The sequence below is a fragment of the Cardiocondyla obscurior genome, linkage group LG05 (genome assembly GCF_019399895.1).
Source record: "Cardiocondyla obscurior isolate alpha-2009 linkage group LG05, Cobs3.1, whole genome shotgun sequence".
NCBI classification, from domain to species: Eukaryota; Metazoa; Arthropoda; class Insecta; order Hymenoptera; family Formicidae; genus Cardiocondyla; species Cardiocondyla obscurior.
The window spans coordinates 3,769,161-3,788,984 of record NC_091868.1 but is presented as its reverse complement, the minus strand read 5'-3'; the positions used below and the strand labels follow the sequence as shown (position 1 = coordinate 3,788,984).

The 19,824-nt window shown below is 36.6% G+C and overlaps 1 protein-coding gene across 4 annotated transcripts; it reads right to left on the bottom strand.

Moving 5' to 3' along the window:
- Nucleotides 1-226: 226 nt before the first annotated feature.
- Nucleotides 227-19,296, bottom strand: Sky (GTPase-activating protein skywalker). Of its 4 annotated transcripts, XM_070656756.1 has the most exons (12): nucleotides 18,816-19,296; nucleotides 10,923-11,393; nucleotides 10,437-10,625; nucleotides 9,955-10,079; nucleotides 9,514-9,660; nucleotides 8,818-8,952; nucleotides 8,401-8,619; nucleotides 7,650-7,679; nucleotides 5,866-5,952; nucleotides 4,428-4,586; nucleotides 4,032-4,261; nucleotides 227-3,964 (listed from the first exon to the last, which is right to left on the bottom strand). In XM_070656756.1, the coding sequence occupies exons 2-12, from the start codon at nucleotides 11,290-11,292 to the stop codon at nucleotides 3,823-3,825; spliced, it is 1,833 nt and encodes a 610-aa protein (XP_070512857.1). In that variant the 5' UTR covers nucleotides 11,293-11,393; nucleotides 18,816-19,296; the 3' UTR covers nucleotides 227-3,822. The 4 variants fall into 4 exon arrangements, with proteins under 4 accessions (XP_070512857.1, XP_070512859.1, XP_070512858.1 ...); XM_070656758.1 differs by lacking the exon at nucleotides 5,866-5,952; XM_070656757.1 differs by lacking the exon at nucleotides 7,650-7,679.
- Nucleotides 19,297-19,824: the final 528 nt, after the last annotated feature.

Below are 19,824 nucleotides of genomic sequence, written 5' to 3'. Positions count from 1 at the left end.
TAAAGTTTACTCTATTCCGACTAATTTGTAGAGTCGGGATGGTGGTGACAAGTCAACCAACGTTTCGAGAGCCGTGTCCTTTCCGCGTGACAGATGTGAGAAACTTGGAGCCTCGTTTGAGGATAGATCTCAAATTGAAGGGAGAGCTCTCGGTAAGAACGAAGAGCGGAGACTCGGCCCAGATCGTTTAGCTCGCTGTGTAACAGACGAACCGAACCGAATGCAATTATTCTCGTTAACTTTTTATTGCTTTTTAAATATTTAAGATAATATAATATTGAAAGCGTCTTGAGCGTTAAATAAAATGCAGCATTTTTAATTTCATCATTTTTCATAATTGCAGTGCGTTAAAAACAAAGAAAAAAACAAAAAAAAAAAGATTTATTTAAAAAAGTAAACGTTATGCTGTATTTCAAATAACTTGACTCAATATAATAATGTATTTTATTATATATAAAGGAATTTATTACATAAAGTTCTCATCATCATTATACATGAAGAGCGTGTGACAGTGAACTTGTCAAGATACCTTTCAATTAACCCTTAACTCAATTACCCTAAGATATTTTCTTCTGAATTCTAATAACAACTTCTTTCCTATTGCATATTCGTCTACTGTAATAAATTAACAATTGACAGTAGCAAAGTAGAGCACTCATTAACGATACGCCTTCTAAAGTTTTAAATATTAGATATGTTGAACGTTAATAAATGTTGTATAAGAAAATATATTTCTGTACATATACATATGGATATATGTATACGTACACAGGTAGACGTTATACAAAATGAGAATAAATTTTTATATGACGGTGTAAAAAATATTTTTGTATAACATACAAATTAAATATATTTTATACAACATAAATTATTTTTTAATATATATTTTTTAAACGTATATGCTATTTATCCATTATTTAATTTACTAATAATCGAATTTATAATAGTACCTTTGATATTTCTGTATATTTTTATGAGTGGCAACGCATTTATAATAATTTTATAATTAGAATATAAGAGTTTTGGCAAGAACATATCTTAAAATTATAAAACTATTATGAATATGTTGGATCCTGTGTAAAAAACGGTGAGTAATTGATAGATTACTCATCATTGTTCAAAGATTAAATATATATGTATTTTATAAAAACAACAAATTAAAAACGCAATAGTAATTTTTCGAGTTAAGGGTTAATACTTTTAACGTAAATTTTCCAGAAAATTAAATAAAAACCTAATTATATATCAAGAGTTAACAACTGTAACATTAATATACACAATTTTGCGAATATAAATAATGCGTAAAGTAACATTTTTTTTTTTCAAAGAAAAATTAAATTGTTTACGGATTCTTTAATTGGAGATCATCAGATTGTTGAATACTTAAATAATTATACATTCTTAAACTTTCAGATAATACTCAACAATCTTCCAGGTATACAAATTGTTTTATATACACTAATGTCAATCTAGCATTGAGCTGAAAAATTTATTCCACAAAACGTCGCACTTTTCTTGCAATATATTATAATATATCGGTTAAAGAACTAATAAACATTCCCGGTTAATATACAACAAACACTTTTCGGTTCTCATATAAATTAAGAGTTATCTCTTGTATTTTGTTTTATTTCATTCCGGATAATTCTTTATCGCACATTTAACTTATTTATGGTCCATCCTGTACACAATCTACATATATATGCGCAATTCACAGCGTGTGTACTTGGTATGTGTACGTTATATGTATAAATTTATGAACAAAATCTGGATGCTTCCGCTTCTAACAACTTCGTTAAAGCTACAGATAACAACAGTAAGATATAAATAATTATTATAATAGATATGTGTGTACACGCACGAACATCAATAACGAAATTAACGACATAGCGCAGTAAAACGATCTGCGAAACAGTACACACATGTACATATGTGTGTATACATATATATATATATATATATATATATATATATATATATATATATATATATATATATATGTATACTTATATACGTATATACACAAGCGCATATATACATATAACGATAATTCCTAGTTCAATGAATATTAAGTAGTCGCAAATCAGCGTGCATTTTATATATGTACATACAAAAATCGCGTAATTTCGCATCGCGATTATATGGCCTTCAACGTAGCTTTTATTGTCGAATCTCGATTCGCAATAACGACATGGCTAAATTTTAACACAAACTTGGTTTTTTGTTCTACATTTCGACGACAGGTAAACTCTAGAATTAATGAAATATTCGTGAAAATAAAAGAAAAGTCGTTTAACATGTATACCATACGTAGACACTAGAAATAATTCATTTGTAGAACAGAGTATCAGAAATTTGCAATCAGAATATTATTTTTTTTAACAAAAGAAATTAAATAACCTATTACATCGAAAAGTGTCAATAACCTAATACATTGACTTGACCTGAAAATAAAAAAAAAAAAGATTATTTCGAAAGTATTTGCCGTTTAATCGTGTTCCCTAATCTTTCACATAACAGAACTAACATCGAATCAATTATAACATATTAGCATGAGAAAAATATTAAATAATTATAAAGTAGAAATAATTTCGATGTTGCACGATCGAAATTTATTTAAACTATTCAAGTATTGTTAAATCCGGTTTAGAAATTCCCCGTTGCCGAGTTGTCTAGATAAACATGCAAAATTAAGTGAATAATCATTGCATGCTAAGTGAAAAAGACAAGAAAAAAAGAATAATCTCAAGCGGCAGAGAAAACTCCAGGGAGTCTCGTCTTTCTTTCTTTTCGTCCTAATATATTCGTAAGCGACGTTACTAGTATCTAAGCATTCACAAATACATCTCTTTCGATATGCCAAAGTGTGTTCAGAAGGGCAATATTTTAATTAATATAAATATATCTTTTCTTTTTGTCGCGTATGAATTAACAAGTATTCAAAGCTAATTGAGATATTGCCTGCAATATTTTGCAACTACATTGCCGACAATAATCGTTATATCAGGCTACCCGTTTTGAAACATAGCTTTAATTGTCTTATAATGTAAGTATACGTATAGACTCACGAGACGATCGTTTTATGAATCTATGTCATCACTGTTGACCGTTTCCTACTAACAATACTTGAAGTTACATCATTAATGCATAATTGCTCCAAAAAGTCGTTCCTATAATGTATTTTTAAGTCATATATGAATCGATGATTACTTCCTCGTCAATTATTGCCACCAATAATCAGCAGATACCCAGCTGGCAATAATTGTCGAAAAAAAGTTGCTTTGAGAGTGTACCTTGACGCGCATTGTACTTAATGAAATTTATTCAATCTAAAAGAACATAAATATTCGATTTGATTGTACGATTGACATATTTATAAATTACTTATAGATTATGCTATTTTACTTAATTATTATCCGCTTTGCTTAATATAATAAGTAACTCTAAAATATAATACTTTTTTTTTTTTTTTTTTTTTTTTTAATAATAACTATCCTTTTTCGATCATCGAGAATAAATATTCTTAGTCCAGGTCTAACAAGATCTAATGCGGAAAAATGTCAAATAATTTCCAGAAATTAAATACGTAAGAAAATACAAAATGTTTTCATATATGTACAATCAAATAGAATATTTTCATGCTCTTTAACATTTAGACAAACCTCGCAACGTACGTACTTTGCATCCAGGTTTTCAAAAAAGGATGATACGCGAAGACACATTCGTAACATATAACACAGTGTTTAGTACGTATATGTAGAAAGAGAGTCGCTAAATGGCAGTAGGAAATAAAACAAACATACATCGCTGTTTTTTCCCTCTTCAGGCACCGGCAAAACCATATACCTCCAATACTCTGATCTCGAAGTCCCCACTAGCGCAAAGTGGTGGATTATTAAAGGTCGAGCATCGATCTGTTTTACCGAACCTTATGTTCTCGTCCATCCAGATCGCTTGACCGTCCCTGAAATAAAATGATAGATCCAGCGATTTCGAAGCATTCTCCGCCATTAATTTATACTAAAACTTACCCGCCGCCAATGGTTATCATCTTTGAATCAGCAGCCATAAACAGTTCAGCTGAATGATGCACTCTCGAATCATTGTGCGATGAATCCATGCCTACCCAAGGATACTTGGCCCGTTCAGGATACAAACTGAATAGGAATGTCTCACCAGTACCAAAATATGCTTGCCTTTGACCCTTGTCATCTTTCAAATTACGTTCACACCATCTAGTAGAACAGTAAGCTCCAAATACCTGAAAAGCACCATGAAAGTCACAAAACAAACTCGTAAACCAAATGAAAAAAAAGTTTTCAAAAACTTGGAAAAAAGAAAAAAACGCACCAATTTAATGTAATTATAATTATAATTAATATTAAAGTACAAATACCGTAAAAACGTTGAATATTTATTAATAATACCTCATTATTACAGGTTTTTATCATCAGAAGGGTCGGTTCATGTTGCTCAACTCGCACATAGAATGTCGTCAAAGAGCATCCGTGTTCTTCGGTAGTGTATAACAAGATGGGCTGGTACATCGTAATTCTCATCGGTAGCCACGACCATAAGGTGAATAACTAGAGAATTAAACAATTCAAATAATTAGTTGGACGTAAAAAATGGTTTTTATAATTGTGCAAACATTAGTTTCTAATGGCTCACTAATAATTTAAAAGGAGCAAACGAAATCATGATAAAACATGCGCTTTACTGATAAGTTAAATTAAAATAATTATATCAATCATTTTACAGAAAAATACAGTAATTGTATTAATAAAAAGCGTGGGGTTTATATCTATTTAATGATAAAAATTCATCATTTGTTTGATGCGTATCTCTAACAAGATAATCAGTAGAAAACATATAAAAGAATTAACTGATATCTTTAGTAGATATTCTTTTAAAAAAAATGTCTACCTTTTCTCGTCTTTTAGTACTTTATTTACTGTATTTTTCCACACGTATGTATATCTCTATAAAAAAATTTAAGACAAAGAATAATTAAAACATTTCAAATTTATGTCGCAAATATTTTCTTATTAAAAAAAAAAAAAAAAAAAACATTATATCTAACGGAAAAATATCTCCATCCCGCTTATGTGAGATATCAATAAAACATGAAGAAACAACGCTGGGAATGCTGGCGAAAATAAACATCTGTATCTTTTGCAAATCAGTGCATAATGTCATTCGTCATGCAACAATCAGGATAGCATCAATCAGTTAGAGATAAAAATACAAATGAATGTTATCGAAACGTCAACATGGGCTCTTGCGCTAGCGATGGTAAATGTAGTCTATTTCTGTCTATATACATATTTCATTTTCTCTATTTTTTTTCTCACTCTTTCTTCCTCCAATATTAGGAAACAATTTACAAAAAAAAAATTAGTCTTAAACTTAACTCGTAAGTTTCGAGATTCCTAGCGCAAACCTTTTCCAATCATTTTCTATCTTTAAATAATTATAAGAATCGGGATAATCCCTACGCAGTCATACAACAAAATACTTCAACTCTACCTGGAAGGTAGCCTAACCGAGCCTGGAAATATTTTTGTACATGTGAAAAATCGGGTAGGAAATATTCACAATTTTTTTCGAGCTTGTTGTAAAGTACAAGTTAAGAGATTATTCGTGTATTTTATTTATCGCTCAGATCAAGATAAACTAGCTGACAAATTTTACTGTCCGAAACTCTAGCTATTTCTATATTTGCAATTATGTATACACCAACGATGATAATATAGACATGCCATAAAGTAAAGGCCTATGACTACTTGACGGAGATTTATTAATTTTTGTTTTCTTTTCAAATCTTAATTCAGTTGAACTGAAAGGACGGCCGTGAGTACTTACATCAGGCATATCTAGGATCTGGGAGCATATACTTTGTATGGGGTAAACGCCCATTGATAAGGCGCGTGGTTCAGGACTGTGTGCGCCCTAGACACCCGGTACCATTTAATCCGTTATTCCAGTGAAGGCAGCACAACACAAGACAGCACAAACACATTAGTTACATCGATGTACAGTGCTGGGTACTAACGATACCAATGCAAACTTTTGCATTTACCCACTGTACAAACATTCCATGACGATTGGATACTTTTCTTTTCTTTTTTTCTTTTATTTTTGTAACGTGAAGTTACATGAAAGAATATTAGGTATAACATTTACTTAACACGAATAGCCGCATAGTTTTATGAATTTAATATCTATCCCAAACAGGATTTTAGACGATACCTTTTAAAATGATGGTAAGGCGCCTAATCTTTTACTACAATCACATTGTATTGTGACATTCGAAAATAAAAATCGTGCAATGTTCTTCTTGCGCTATACATCAAAATAAATAAATTCTGTTGCATGCTACAATACAACTTGTATTCGATAGAATCTACATTTATGAAATGTGCCGAACATAGATTTGCAGATTAATAAATAACTATAAATTTAATCAATTATTGAACCGGTCACATTGCTTAAAATATTTCAAAATGTTACAGGCCTCTTTAAGATGCTGGCAGATAAAATAGACGACGGATATTGATTTCCAATGTGGAAAAAGAGTTACCCTCGATTATATTAGGACACAAAGGCAAAGTAAAATCATATTTTAACAATATCGCTTCGAAGATTTTCTAAAAATATTAAGAAAGAAGGTAAAAGATATATACATTGTATATCGCAGCAATTAAATTATATATTTTTAATTCTTTTCAACTTTATAATATTGAATTTTAATGAAAATAATAGCCGAATAATTAACTAATAAAACAATGTGATTTTGTCAGTTTTCTATTGCTTTGTAGTTAAAAATTGTGTTAGTAAAACTACAAATTTCTGTAGCACAGATTTGCAAATACAGACAAACAGGTAGAATGCAATTAAAATATATTCGAAGAACAAATACGATGAATGTGAGTAAAATTGTATTTAAGGAAAGCATCTTCTGAAAGTTGGTATATTTGAATTAATATTACAGAGTCACATTCCAGAAAACAGGATTGAATTTATAATGGATAACACTAAAAGGAATGAAACTAATACTACACTTTCGTCAAGCGAAGCTCGATATAATACTTTGATAGTATAATCAGAGAAATTTTTTTTTTTTTCTTTTACACATATTCGTATGTATTATGCTTTCACGGCTTATTTCGAAATGTTAAAAAGAAGGAAGAAGAAAGAATAACACGAACACATAAGGCAGTCATATCCGAGAAATTATAATTAAATCTTTTGATTGTAAAAGTTTTTGAGTTACTCTTTTTGAACGTTGTTCTTGTGAGTTGCTATAGATTACTTATGATTGCAATCCGCACTAAACACGCGGAAATACACTGCAAAAGCCAGCGAAAATTTCACATTATGCGTTGCAGTAGACATTGCTGACAAGAGTATTGGTTACTGCCGCGTTGATAGTGAGGTATATTAAAAGAGTCATTGCGAATGGATAAATAACAGTAACAAAGCTGGCACGACAAATGTAATGCTGGCAATGAGTGAACATGTGTAGAATATGAATGTAATATAAATGATATTTGAGTCTATAAAAAAAAAGAGGGAGTATAAAGGTGGAGGTGGGCAGAGCACATGAAATTGACAACACATTTCCCAAAAAGATAATTATACGATACCCTGTCTTTGTACGTGTCTTCACATTCTTTCTGAAAACAAATGGAATCATTGAGAGATTCAAAGGCTTACCGAACCCTACAAGAAACTACTTTAACACGCTGGGCTGTACAAAGCGGAGATTGAAACCAAGTGCAAGATATACAATAAATTGCAATAAGAAAATTATCTCCTCATTTGTATCACAATTTATTGAACATTCTGAAATTTCATTGAGTTGAGATTCAAATATCGTAGGCATGCAATTATGATCCTTACGTTTATCCATAAGTTAATGAAACGCGATAATCTTCATAAGGTCTTATCTCGCATACCTGTAACATCGAAAATCGAACTCAACGAAACTAAATCAGTTTCAATTCTCATTGATTTAAAATATTTTTTTTTTTTTTTAAAGTGCAAAATATCCCCCAGCATAAACATCCCCTTTCATTCCTTAAAATTGCAAAAGATTTTTTTCAGATTTTTTGTTTTAGAAAATAAAAAGGGATATGCTGAAATAATAAATTATTGCATACCATATACGCTATAAATATTTCATATTTGTACCTGTAAAAATTTGTTAGTTATAATTATAATTATAATTATGTGTACGTAATTAAAATAGAATTCTTTTATAAATTCTACACGTATTTGTAAGAGTTTTATATTAGGTATATTTGTACCATTAATTATGAATTAGTTAATTTTTTTGCAGTGATTAATCACAAATAAATATAAAATTAAATCAAGAGAAATAAACAAACAACATACTTCTCGTATTGTGAGGGTGTGTGACATCATCTGAATGTTGACTTGGGACTGGCTGGTAGGTAGATTGTCTGTCGAACGTGACCTAGCCAAGGATCGGGACCCTGTTAGAACACTCTTGCTTTTAAGAGCCATTTCCGTACGCAGAAATACTCGTGATATGTATGCTGAGCTGAGTCCGCGTATTCCAAAAGCGGTGCGCAGAAATTTAGCGGGTGTCACCTGAAAATTGAAGCCTTGTAAAATTTTTAAGAACTTAATACTAAATGCAATATGCATAAAACCTTCCTATACATACATACATACATATATATATATAAAGAAAGAGATACATACTTTTAAATAATTTTTATTACATTTTTAATAATACTAATTATTCCATTGCATGCAAATTATTTTAACTTAAATTGCTTAACTCACTGGCATTTGTCTGCAGAATTTCGATAGAGCAGCATCTATCCCATTCTTCGAAATCTCATTCATCCATTCGGAATTTTGCGGCGAAGAGTGCTTATAAAATAATAAAACTATAGCCATAGCAACCCGATAAAAGACCTAAAGACAAAAATAAATATGTTAAAGTTACGTTGTATAAAAAATCGCATATATGTCCAAAAAGAATAATTTTATGCACGATAGTTAATGTTGAAAAATGCTCGCAAAGCAACTTTTCCCTGGCACTGAGTCAAACGTCAAATTTAACATTTGTCCTATTCCTAGAATATAAGTGCATTGCACAGTACACATAACACGCGGTTGATCTTTATCTGTCGGTTGGGTAAACGCCAATTTTTCTCGCACTCTCATACATGCGGTAAGATGTGGACGGTTTCACGTGCTGCCGTTCCCCCGATAGATTTCTTGAATGCATAACAAGAGCTAAAGTTCGGAATTTTCCGGTTGACGGACAGTTCAAACCAGTTTAAACTCATGTCAGACTTAACAATAATCGGATGATTCTAACAGTTCAATCTTCTTTCTTAAAGTTGACATATTATTCAAATATTAAAATTAAATTCTAATTTTTATTACTCAAATCGTTCAATATGAGACTCAAAATTTAATATATAAGAACTATCGAGAATTAGCGATCAACTTAGAAATGTATAAATTTACCTTAATGCCTTCATGAAGAAAACAGTCCATAACCCTGACTAGATGTTGAAATGGAAGAAGTTGAAGAATCCACCAGATCCAATCCATGTAAATTCTTTCTGCTCTCGAGCCGGAGCAATGTCTCGCTAAATGTACAGCAGCTGATTTCTTAAAATTGTAAAATTAAAAAACATACGTTACGTATTAATCACTAAAACGATATTATCGTTGACGAATGTTTGACAGGGAAATAGTTTTTTATTTTAAAATTTATATCTCTTATACCATTTTAATATCAATATATACATATCAATCTAGAGCAGTCTCAATTGAAAAAAGATAGATAAAGAACTTTATTCTGCTATGAGATAAGGTATTGAAGAAGTGAAAAATATCTTACGTAAAATATTACAGATATACAATTATTTAAAGTTTAAATTGTAGAAATTTATCTCTACTTACGACATGTTTTTTAGTGATTTGTTCTACCGTTTTCCACGTAACTTCATAAAGAAGTTTGGTTTGCGTGATGAACATTTTCTCTTTGGCAGCTACTAAAGTAGCCATACAGTGGTAACATTCCTCCTCTGAAAAATAACATTCCCAAAATAACATAAGTTGCGGTTCATTGGAAGTAAACAAAATCCTTACCAGAAATTTACTTATTTTGAGCACTTTAACCCATTAAATTAAAAAAGTAGATAAAACTATAAACTCCAAATTTGTGAAATAAATAGAAAAATATATAAAATGACATTATTTTGTTTGAGACTTATATTTCGTAAAAAATCAAGATTGAAAAGTAAAATTAAATGTAAGGCCTATTAAATTTATATATATATATATATATATATATATATATATATATATATATATATATATATATTTTTTTTTTTTTCTTCTTTTTTTTTTTTATTAATAATATAATTTGATTATTAATTTACCTGGCACAAAATGTAAGAGAAGTGCAGTTAACGGATAAAGAGACGGGCTATATGTGATATCAGGACAAGCATATCCCAACACAGATACAACTCTGTCCGCCACATTTCTGCCCTTTCTCGTCAAATTGTAAGACAAGCAATGCGTACTATCGACGAATGGCGGCAGCATGATTGATTTTTCTGGTAATTCTGCAAGCAAGATGATACAAAATTTTAATAAATGATCTAAATAAGTTCCCTGTTTGATTGTACCGAGAGAAACAAAATTATCGCTTACAGCTTTATCTTTTTATCACGCTTTGATCACGATTGCATCCTTTTTAATAATTATAAACTCGAACTCGCAGATACTTTCACAAGCGTATTTCTAAGCCCGAAATTCCGTCTTTGTTTTCGTCTACGGATTCTTTCGTTAGCAGTACGTAATGAAAATAATGAAAACTCCAAGATTTAGAGGTTATCAAGTATATACATATATTAACTAACCAGTCGTTCCAAAGACCTGGTTCACCATATCCCAATAGAATCCATCGAGCATGTTCTTGCCGTGCGCGTGCTGATCGCAGAGCGCCGGCCAGAGCTGCGTCCTTATGCCGTTGTTAAGTGGCCAAGCGTTTTCCCGTATGATCAGCTTCACCTCCCGCTTTCTGCCGGCCTGCAGCAATGTGTTCACCTCAGCGAAGGTCTTCAGCGTTTGCTTCTTGCTGGTGGGCGACTCCGGTTGGATGACAATATTGCTGGTATCGACATGCGGCGGGAACGCGTCGTCGATGTCGGTGACGTTCGTCGCCTCCTCCTCGACCACCGACAGCGTGTTCGGCGAATTGTCCATCGGGGAGGCAGTCACTAACATCATTTAACAACTACGGCACGAGATTCTTCATGGTGGCCGCCCAGGCGATTTTTCGCGCACCTGTCGCTTGCCTACGTCATGTCTTCGGACGTTTCAATTTTCATCTGAAAGATTAAAGGAGATTGAACCGTGAATAAGTGGCCCGAGTTCGAAGACTCTTGGAGTACATAGATAAATAGATTGGATTTTCGAGTATTATTAGTAAATTTACCTATAATTAGTAAGATAAGATAAAGGGAGTTTGATGGTATCTAAAATATTTTACTTATTTATTCCTATGGTATATGTATACCGACGATACGTAGTTGTAATTTCCATTTTTTTTTTTTTTTTTTTTTTATTCCATATCTTCCTATCATTTGCATTTTGTCTCTCTCCCCCCTTCCCTCCCCTTCCCATATTTGTAATATTCTCTTCTCTTTGTAATAAATTAGCCAACACACATCTGACGATATCTTGAATTACCTTAATCAATTTATCAAAAAGTATCTGCATTATTTGGTTCACGTGCTGAAATTATTAACCTCGTTAATATTTAACACGCAGAATGAAAGATTAAACTATGAGTTTCGCTTTTTCCCGATTAACTTAATTAGTTGAGAATCAGATCTACGGAATGGAAAAGGACACGATCGACGTTACTCTCGAAACAGATTTAACTCGCGATGTGTTACTTTACCCTTTTTTCCACGACGCGAATAAACCGCGGCCGAGTGACTGACACACGTGATTTGTTAAGGCGTCGCTCGAATCCCGTAAACTCGCGCGAGCTCGCGAGATAATGCTTTAGCGCTTACTGTGCACATCTGTCCCGTTATCGCGTTGCAATGCAACATCCTTCCCTTATCGCCGTCGTCGCGCGTTCGTTTGGGAAAACGCCGGGGCGAAATCAATTGTCTCGTTGCAAAAATGTCCAGCGTAAACAAGACCGGCTAACAACGCGGCACCCCACGTGCTCTCTTCTTTTCTTATCCTCTTTTTCCTAAGCAAGCGATTCGGATACATATACAAGTGGTCCCGAATGCCTTGACACGCGAATCCACGAGATGTATCATTTGGCACATATCGCGGTTGAAAATTATAAAATGTAATACCTAGAATATAATAATTAAGAGTAAGGTATGTGCGCTGGCGAGAATTCTATTGCGTAACGATGAAATATCTTTTTTTGCATCAAACGTAGGATGTAGATATTAAACAAGAACGAGATTCGAGCTACTTCCATAATTGTCTTGTCACGGAAAAAAAAGGAGAAAAGAATTAATATTTTCATTAATTAACTCGGGGTGGCCTGTAGCATATGTGACATTCAACTTGTAATCTTTTATTTAACCTTCTCCGTCGAACACGTATGTATGTACAACATACATACATACATACATACATACAGCTGTCAAACCATCGGAGAATAAGTCTGAGTCACGATGCGGGAATATTTATAGCAAATTTCGGTGCTACCTGCACCACTCCACCCTGTACATACATATTATATGTAGTTAGTTATGCTTAGGTAGAACATAAACATTTTAACCGACGAAAAATTGCAAAAAGCGACTTTGAACAAAATTAATCGGCGATTAAACTGGCAGATTGGTCAAAGCAACATTTTTTTTATGTTACACTTCGCTGCTCGCCGTCTGATCTTTATTTATTTATTAATTTAGTTTTTTTTACACGTATACGGCAGAAAATTAATGATTTTACTCATGCCATCAAAGAAACTCATTAAAAGAATAACTTGATATTACCGAAATAATGCGTACGTTAATTAATTACCAATTAATTTACTCTTGTTAATCTGAATCATTAACTTTTTGTTTGACACACTGAAAAAATACAAAAAAAACAAAAAAAAACTACATGTATTGTACAAGTATAATTTTTTTTTAAATTTTGCCTGGAAACTTTATTGGAAAGCTGCTAGAACAGTTGAATTAATTGTCAATTAAGTTTTCTATTAGAGTTCTAAATTAACGACCGTCGGGAGTCGTAAAATAAAATTATGAGGCTCGTAAAAACTCGTATTGTGTTAAATAAATGCTTTGCCTTCGAAGAAGAAAAACTTGGAGAAAGAAAAAGGCTTCAGGCATTGACCTGTCATCAGGCACGCGAACGATCCGAGACAATGAAGACATAATATGACATATAATTAACGCGAGGGAGCTGTCGCTAATAATAAAACAGGCTCGGCCAGATGCGAAGGCACGAGCTGCTATAATCTTCGTTTACTTAACGGTTATTAATAAAAAGCAAGCGTTATCTCTTGGCCAGTAATATGCGTTTCAATGCTTATCAACACCATGTGTTCTTCGTGGAGTACACATGCATACACGACGGTGGGCGCCTACAAAGAGACTTTACAGATGAAATCTCGCGGTTTTTTCTCGATCGCCAAACCTCAAACCAAACGAGAGACGAGAAAACGCTGTTTGCTAAATTAATAAAGTGATTAATTTATTACACGTCGTTCGCTATAAATTCTGCAATTATCGCGAAAGTATTCGTCGAGTCTCACATCCATCGATTGTTATTCTTCTAAATAAAGAAGGGAAGGAGAGAAAAAAAAAAGGTGTGACCCTTTGGAGAGCTAGAACTCGGGTAGTTTTGATTTTAGCGCGAGATGTCATGAAACATATCGATAGAGACTTCTCGAAGGGCTATAAAAATTATAAAAAGAAAGAGAGAAAGAAAAAAAAAGAAAAAATTATTCTTATAGACTGCCCTAGACTCTATAATGCCCTCAAGTTTTCTCTTGCCCGGTCTTTCTATCTTATTACCGCCCTGACTCTTATTATTTATTTAGATGACGAGGTATTATTCCTATCGCATCCCGTTTCTTTCGTTTTATTCAGAAGCCGCGTCGAGATATCGCGCCGCGGTGAAGACGAGTCCTCTGTGTCGGTCATTAAATACATAATCCATAGCCGAAAGACGATGGCGATTTCAGGATATTTCGTATATATAGAATCGAGCATGCAGTCGCCGTCGTAGATAAATATTATTGCAAGTTTTGAGCGCAAGTTTCCGAACCACTTGATAGTATAAATACATCGCATCAAAGGCAGAGGCGAAAACGTACGCATTGCATTGTCGAATACGCCAAGTGAGACGCGGGGCGTATTTCCTACGTGTTTCCTTCTCGTATCCTCGTTCTAAATTTTAGAAGGAGAATACACGCGGGTGGAGTCTAAAAGCGGCAGAGTTTTTGAGAAAATTAATAAAAGACACGATTAGCGTCGTTTACGATCGCTTTATATTGATCGGATTTTTCCACGAGAAGGGTAATATAGAGTTAATTGAAGAGAGCGACGCGAAAGGAAAAGTGATTAAAAGTTAAGTAGTCAGGACAAAGATATCTTGTGTAAAGAATACGCAAACCTCGGTTCTAATTGTAAAAGAAGAAAATAGATGAGATATCGAGTGAAAACGGCTGTTTCTCCTTTTCACGCGCAAATTCTAATGTTAAATTTAAATAAATAAATTTAATATTTTTTTTAATTAAAGGCCTGAATAGATTCGAATTGAATTGAACGTGAAAAGATGCGATTTAATCGCGCGAGATTAATGACGAGGACAAATTGAAATTATTTTTCGGTATACAACGACGTAGTACAATGTTTGAAAGTAAGAGGGAAATAACGAAAGATATTATGTACTTTCCGACGACTGGACGATTCGTCGTTTGCAGAGGGCACGCTTCAACGGCTTTGATTTTGACGCCTATCGCACGAATATTTTGAACCAAGATACCTACATTTTGCATCAGACGGATGGGAAAATTGCTTCTAGTTGCCGAGGTGATGTTTGTAAATCATTTCGAAATGCACGGTGGGTCCAATGAAACGCAGTTCAAACGCCTGACCTAGTTTACTCAGTTACTCCGCGCATCTCAAAACTTTGATAAAGCTTTCCGTGAAAACCGCGATGACCAACGATCGTCCGTCGGATGGAAATCAAGTCCGTTACTTGGGAAAGCGGATATAGGCTACTTGGAAAATTACAGGGGAGAATTCGCATTTAAATTTAAGACACAATCCGGCTAGAAATTCTAAGAGCAGCGCGTCGCAAGATCAAGGTCGCCAATGAGGTTTAACGTTTCTATAAATAGACATTTGAAAAATCCCCGATGATAAAAGGCAACGCGCTTTTCTAGGTGATGCCTATCGCCGGGATCTCTCGCGGCTGCACATAGGGAGGGGGATCGTGTCGGGCGACGATAGCAATAAACAACAGAGCGGTGGCGTGCAACGCGCGTCATTACGCAACGCCGTGTAATTTCAGTGCGCGAAATCCAAGCGGTCGGGATTCGGCCGTGTTGAGAAATTTCGCAAGTGCCAAACGGCGGCGCTCGTCTTAGCGTTCGCGACCTTGGCACCGACAATTCCGCGAGGATCATCATCATTCTACATCTCTCTCTCTCTCTCGCGGATTTGTGCACGCTGAATAATTCAACGGGCGCGGCAGCGCTGGCACCGGCTAACCAAGTTACACGATTCGCAATCCCTCCCCGCGAGATTAATAACACTTATTGCCGGCCCGCGTGACGAATTAAAAGATCTCCCGATAAAGAGACGCCCGGATTTGGTTTTGTCTTTTTTTTTTTTTTTTTTTTTTTTTTTTTTTTTACGCAAAAACGACGCGATTGATTTCGATGAAGCGTTTAATTCGGCGTTAGATTTCTTTTCCGCGGAGTGTTCGCGTGTGGAATCGTTCCGGGCAATTATTAAGCGTCGTGATGCGCGAACATTTAGACGCGAAGCACGTGTTACGAATATAGTATACCCCGATATATGTGCAAGAGTCCGCAGTGCTCGCGGTTCTCCGGGTGTATAGGCAAGAAATATATATGTATAACTCGTGTCTGTTGAAGAACGTGAAAAGAAAAAAAAAAAAAAATTGCGCAGGATTTAAAGCGTGCATGATTAATACGGTGTATAGAACGGACTCCTCTCGGCATACGTTGCCAATAATTCACCTTGCATACGAGCGTACGACTACGTGTATTAATCATGTCCGGTGCGCCTGCACTCTCGGCAAACAATATCCGATTCTTTTCGTTTACGTGGTTTATTTGCAGGAAAACGGCCTCTCACGCTCGCCCCGAGAACAAAAGATCCTACGTGTCGTTGACGTTTCCCTGCAAAGTTGCGGACATGTAACACGTGATCGTGCACGAGACTAGCCGCGAGATCGAACGGTCAATCGATCGTACGATTAGTGCAGCTTCCAGCAATCCAGCTACTAACGATGGAATAAAATTCCTACTTCTTTGGCGAGAGTTTATTAAGAGGCGAGAAACGTTCAATGACACTTTTTACCCTCCGATAAGACGCAAGGCCGATTCAGGGTCTGAGAAAACGTAAGTCTGTTAAATTCTGGATTAACGACCGGCGACTGCAGTAGCAAAATAAATTCGTTAACGTTTAACTTGCGACTTCCTAAATTTCTTAATACGTGCAGAATCCACGTTGCCTCGTTGGAAGCAGGTTGTTGAAACAATAACGCGTAATTTTTTTTTTTTTCTACGCCCGACGTAGGAAAGGGTTAAACGAGCATTCCCAAAGCATTAAGAGCGTGAAACGGTGCAACGGAGCAACAGCCCCAGAATCGTTTCTCTCCTCATCGTTGTATCTATAAACGAAAGTCCCTGAAACGAAAACTGCCTACTTCCGAGCAATAAAGAGCAATGTCGTAATCATCGTGATTTAACGACATTGACTCGGCTACCGGGCGGGAAGTTATCGCGTATGTGAAATAAATGTTTTGATATCGGACCTCCCGATCTCCGAAAGAAACGCTGGAAATCGCCGTCATGTGATATCAAGACGAGACGGCGAATGCAACTTCCGTCGTACCTCCGCGAACGTTGCCGCGCGGTATTCTCTCGACGTTCGCTAACGAAACGGAGCCTTCGCAGCTACGCCATCCGCTCTAACAAATTAGACGTGTGATATAAATGCAGAAAGGAAAGAAAAACAGAAAAAAAAAAGATACGATAATAAGGATAGAAAAATTTTCAGTCGCAAGGTCCCGACGTTCGCACAAAGAGAATCCCTTCGTTTTCTTATCTCGCGCTATCTCGGCCTATTTTTGAAGCTGATCCTCTCGCGGGCAAAAGCACCGACGGTGCTAATTAACGCTCGTCTGACGTCAATGTTTTTCAGGTCCAAATAAAGTCGCGGCGAGGATAAAATTCGAATTTGATTTGCAATGTCCTCGAGCACCGTTGAACGTCCGCGGTGCAAGGAAACATCTTTATCTCGAATCCCTCTTTATTCTGGAACAGCTGTTCCCCTGTCAAGTGGAGGCTGCCTCTCGCGTCGCTCCCCCGCTAAGCGTTTGCCACGTGACCACGTGCCCGTGCGTGAAGCGAGAAAACAAACGCGAGACGAAGAACGAGCGATGACATTTTCGTTCCGCGCACGTTTCGTTAGTCCGAGGATTACGGATCGATTTTTAGGACAGCGGCCCAATGAATTTAGAATGGGCTATTGTAAAAGCGTACGAAATTGGTTTCGCTTTTGGGCTCGTTATATGACGTTATACATCGTGTACAATAATATAAATGATATATCTTGTATTATTATTTTTATTTGCTAAATATCTCCGTTTATATGTCAGGAATAAAAAAAATTAAAAAAAAAGTGACTGAAACGAACAGACACGCACGTTAGGTAGGTACTCTTGTTCGAAACAAATGTTTACTTTTCTTTTTTTCCGGAGAGAAATTGTAAAACCGAAAAGTGTAAAAAATAAAGAGGACGACCCTAAAAGTTCTTTAGAAGATGACGCGATCAAATCGAAATTTATATTAAAGATGAAACATTCTCATCTCGAAGCAAAACTGGAAGCAGAAATTTTACAGGTGTCGAGCGTGCTTCGATATTTATTAAACAAGTGTCCCGATCGCTTTGACGCCATAGTACACGCGTGCTTTACGTAAAAAGGTCATTGGTGCAGAAGGTGTAATTGAAGGTACGAGACGTCGCGGTTTTCGGTCGCCCGGCGGAAGCCGACGGTCGAGTCGACCGATTTTCGCGGATCTGGGTGACGTGCTTGGCAGGGTCGTCGCGTCATTCATTAATCGCTCGTTGGAGCGACGTCCAAGTGTGCCCTCGGTCGGAAGCGCAGAGTATAAAAAGTGCAGCCGAGACGGGAGGGGACGCGATCGACTTCGGGCAAACGTTCTTCTTCCCAGCCGGTGCTCGACGCGAGATCCATCGCGCGAATTACGGTAGACGGCGATCTCCGAATTCACGCGGATCGGCGACGTCGAACGTGATCGAGCACGGCGGTGGAGTCTCGCGAACTCTCCTCCCGCTCCCCTAAGCAACGCCACGGGGGCAGGGAGGGTAGGAGAGGAGAGGAGAGGGGAGGTGGAAGAGCCGGAACGTGCACGGCAATTCGCGGTAATGCGCTAAACGTCGCTGGCACACAATCGCCGACGATAACTTACCGCCGAGGCCCCCACGGGGGAGGGCATGCGTGCGCGCGCGTGATATATCGGCGAAGCCGGCCAGACTTACCTCGACGAGCAGGACGAAACGGCAGCGTAGAGAGCCTCGATCCTCTGCGTCGAAGCGTGGCATGCAATAACCTGAAGTCGGTGGCAGCAGGCAAAGCCACCCGGCGCCTAGCTCGTCGAACGATGTCCACTGTCAACCCTGTCGTTTCCTCGCGTTGTCTCTCACTCGGGACGATGCACCCTCCGCGCGGCGGCAACGTAACAGTTTGCCAGGCCCGTCGGGTGACTCGATCGTCGGGCTATACACTTGACCGCGAGATGCTGCTTTGTAGCACGTCCGCCTGCCCGATCACTCGCGGGCGGGCGCGCGCGCGCCCGCGTGCGTTTACTTGGACGCTATTTTCCGCGGGCGCCTCTACGAGATCGCGAGTCGCTTCGCGTGCGATACACCCGCCGTGGACCAGCGACCGACGACGCAGCTCGATGCCTGTCTCTCTCTCTTTCTTGATCTTTTTCCTCCCACACCGATCGCGACGCATACATCCACGCACCACGCGCGTACAAGGACCACTGCGCGCCGGAGGACGGTGGCCGCGCCGCCGGCCGCGCCTCGCGGTTCGTCGTCGTACTAACGCACGCCACCGTTGATCGATAGAAAACGTCGAACTGCATGCGTCAAATCCATAAACTGCAAACTCCAACGGATGCAACGAGGGTAGGTCGATATGCTCTTGAAAATCCTAGTCAAATCGCTTAGTTGCGTAAACAAATTGATTGCAAAATCTTTAATACAGTTTATTGGAATTTTTTAGCTCGCGTCTAGGGGAGCCGGGAAAAGTCCGCTAGCGCCGCCAGCACGCGGCGGCCGATCTAAATCACTAGACGTAACGAAAAGGCTCTTGCCCGCGTTATCTTAGATCTCCTCAATTCCTACGATAATTAAATTATTAATTTATTATATTAATTAATATAAAAGAACTACCCTAGTTCGAGGAGTAAATTAAATTAATCGACGAGAGGCTAATCAAAACTCTAGCTATAACATGACGGATTTAAATTCTCGCTAGCTT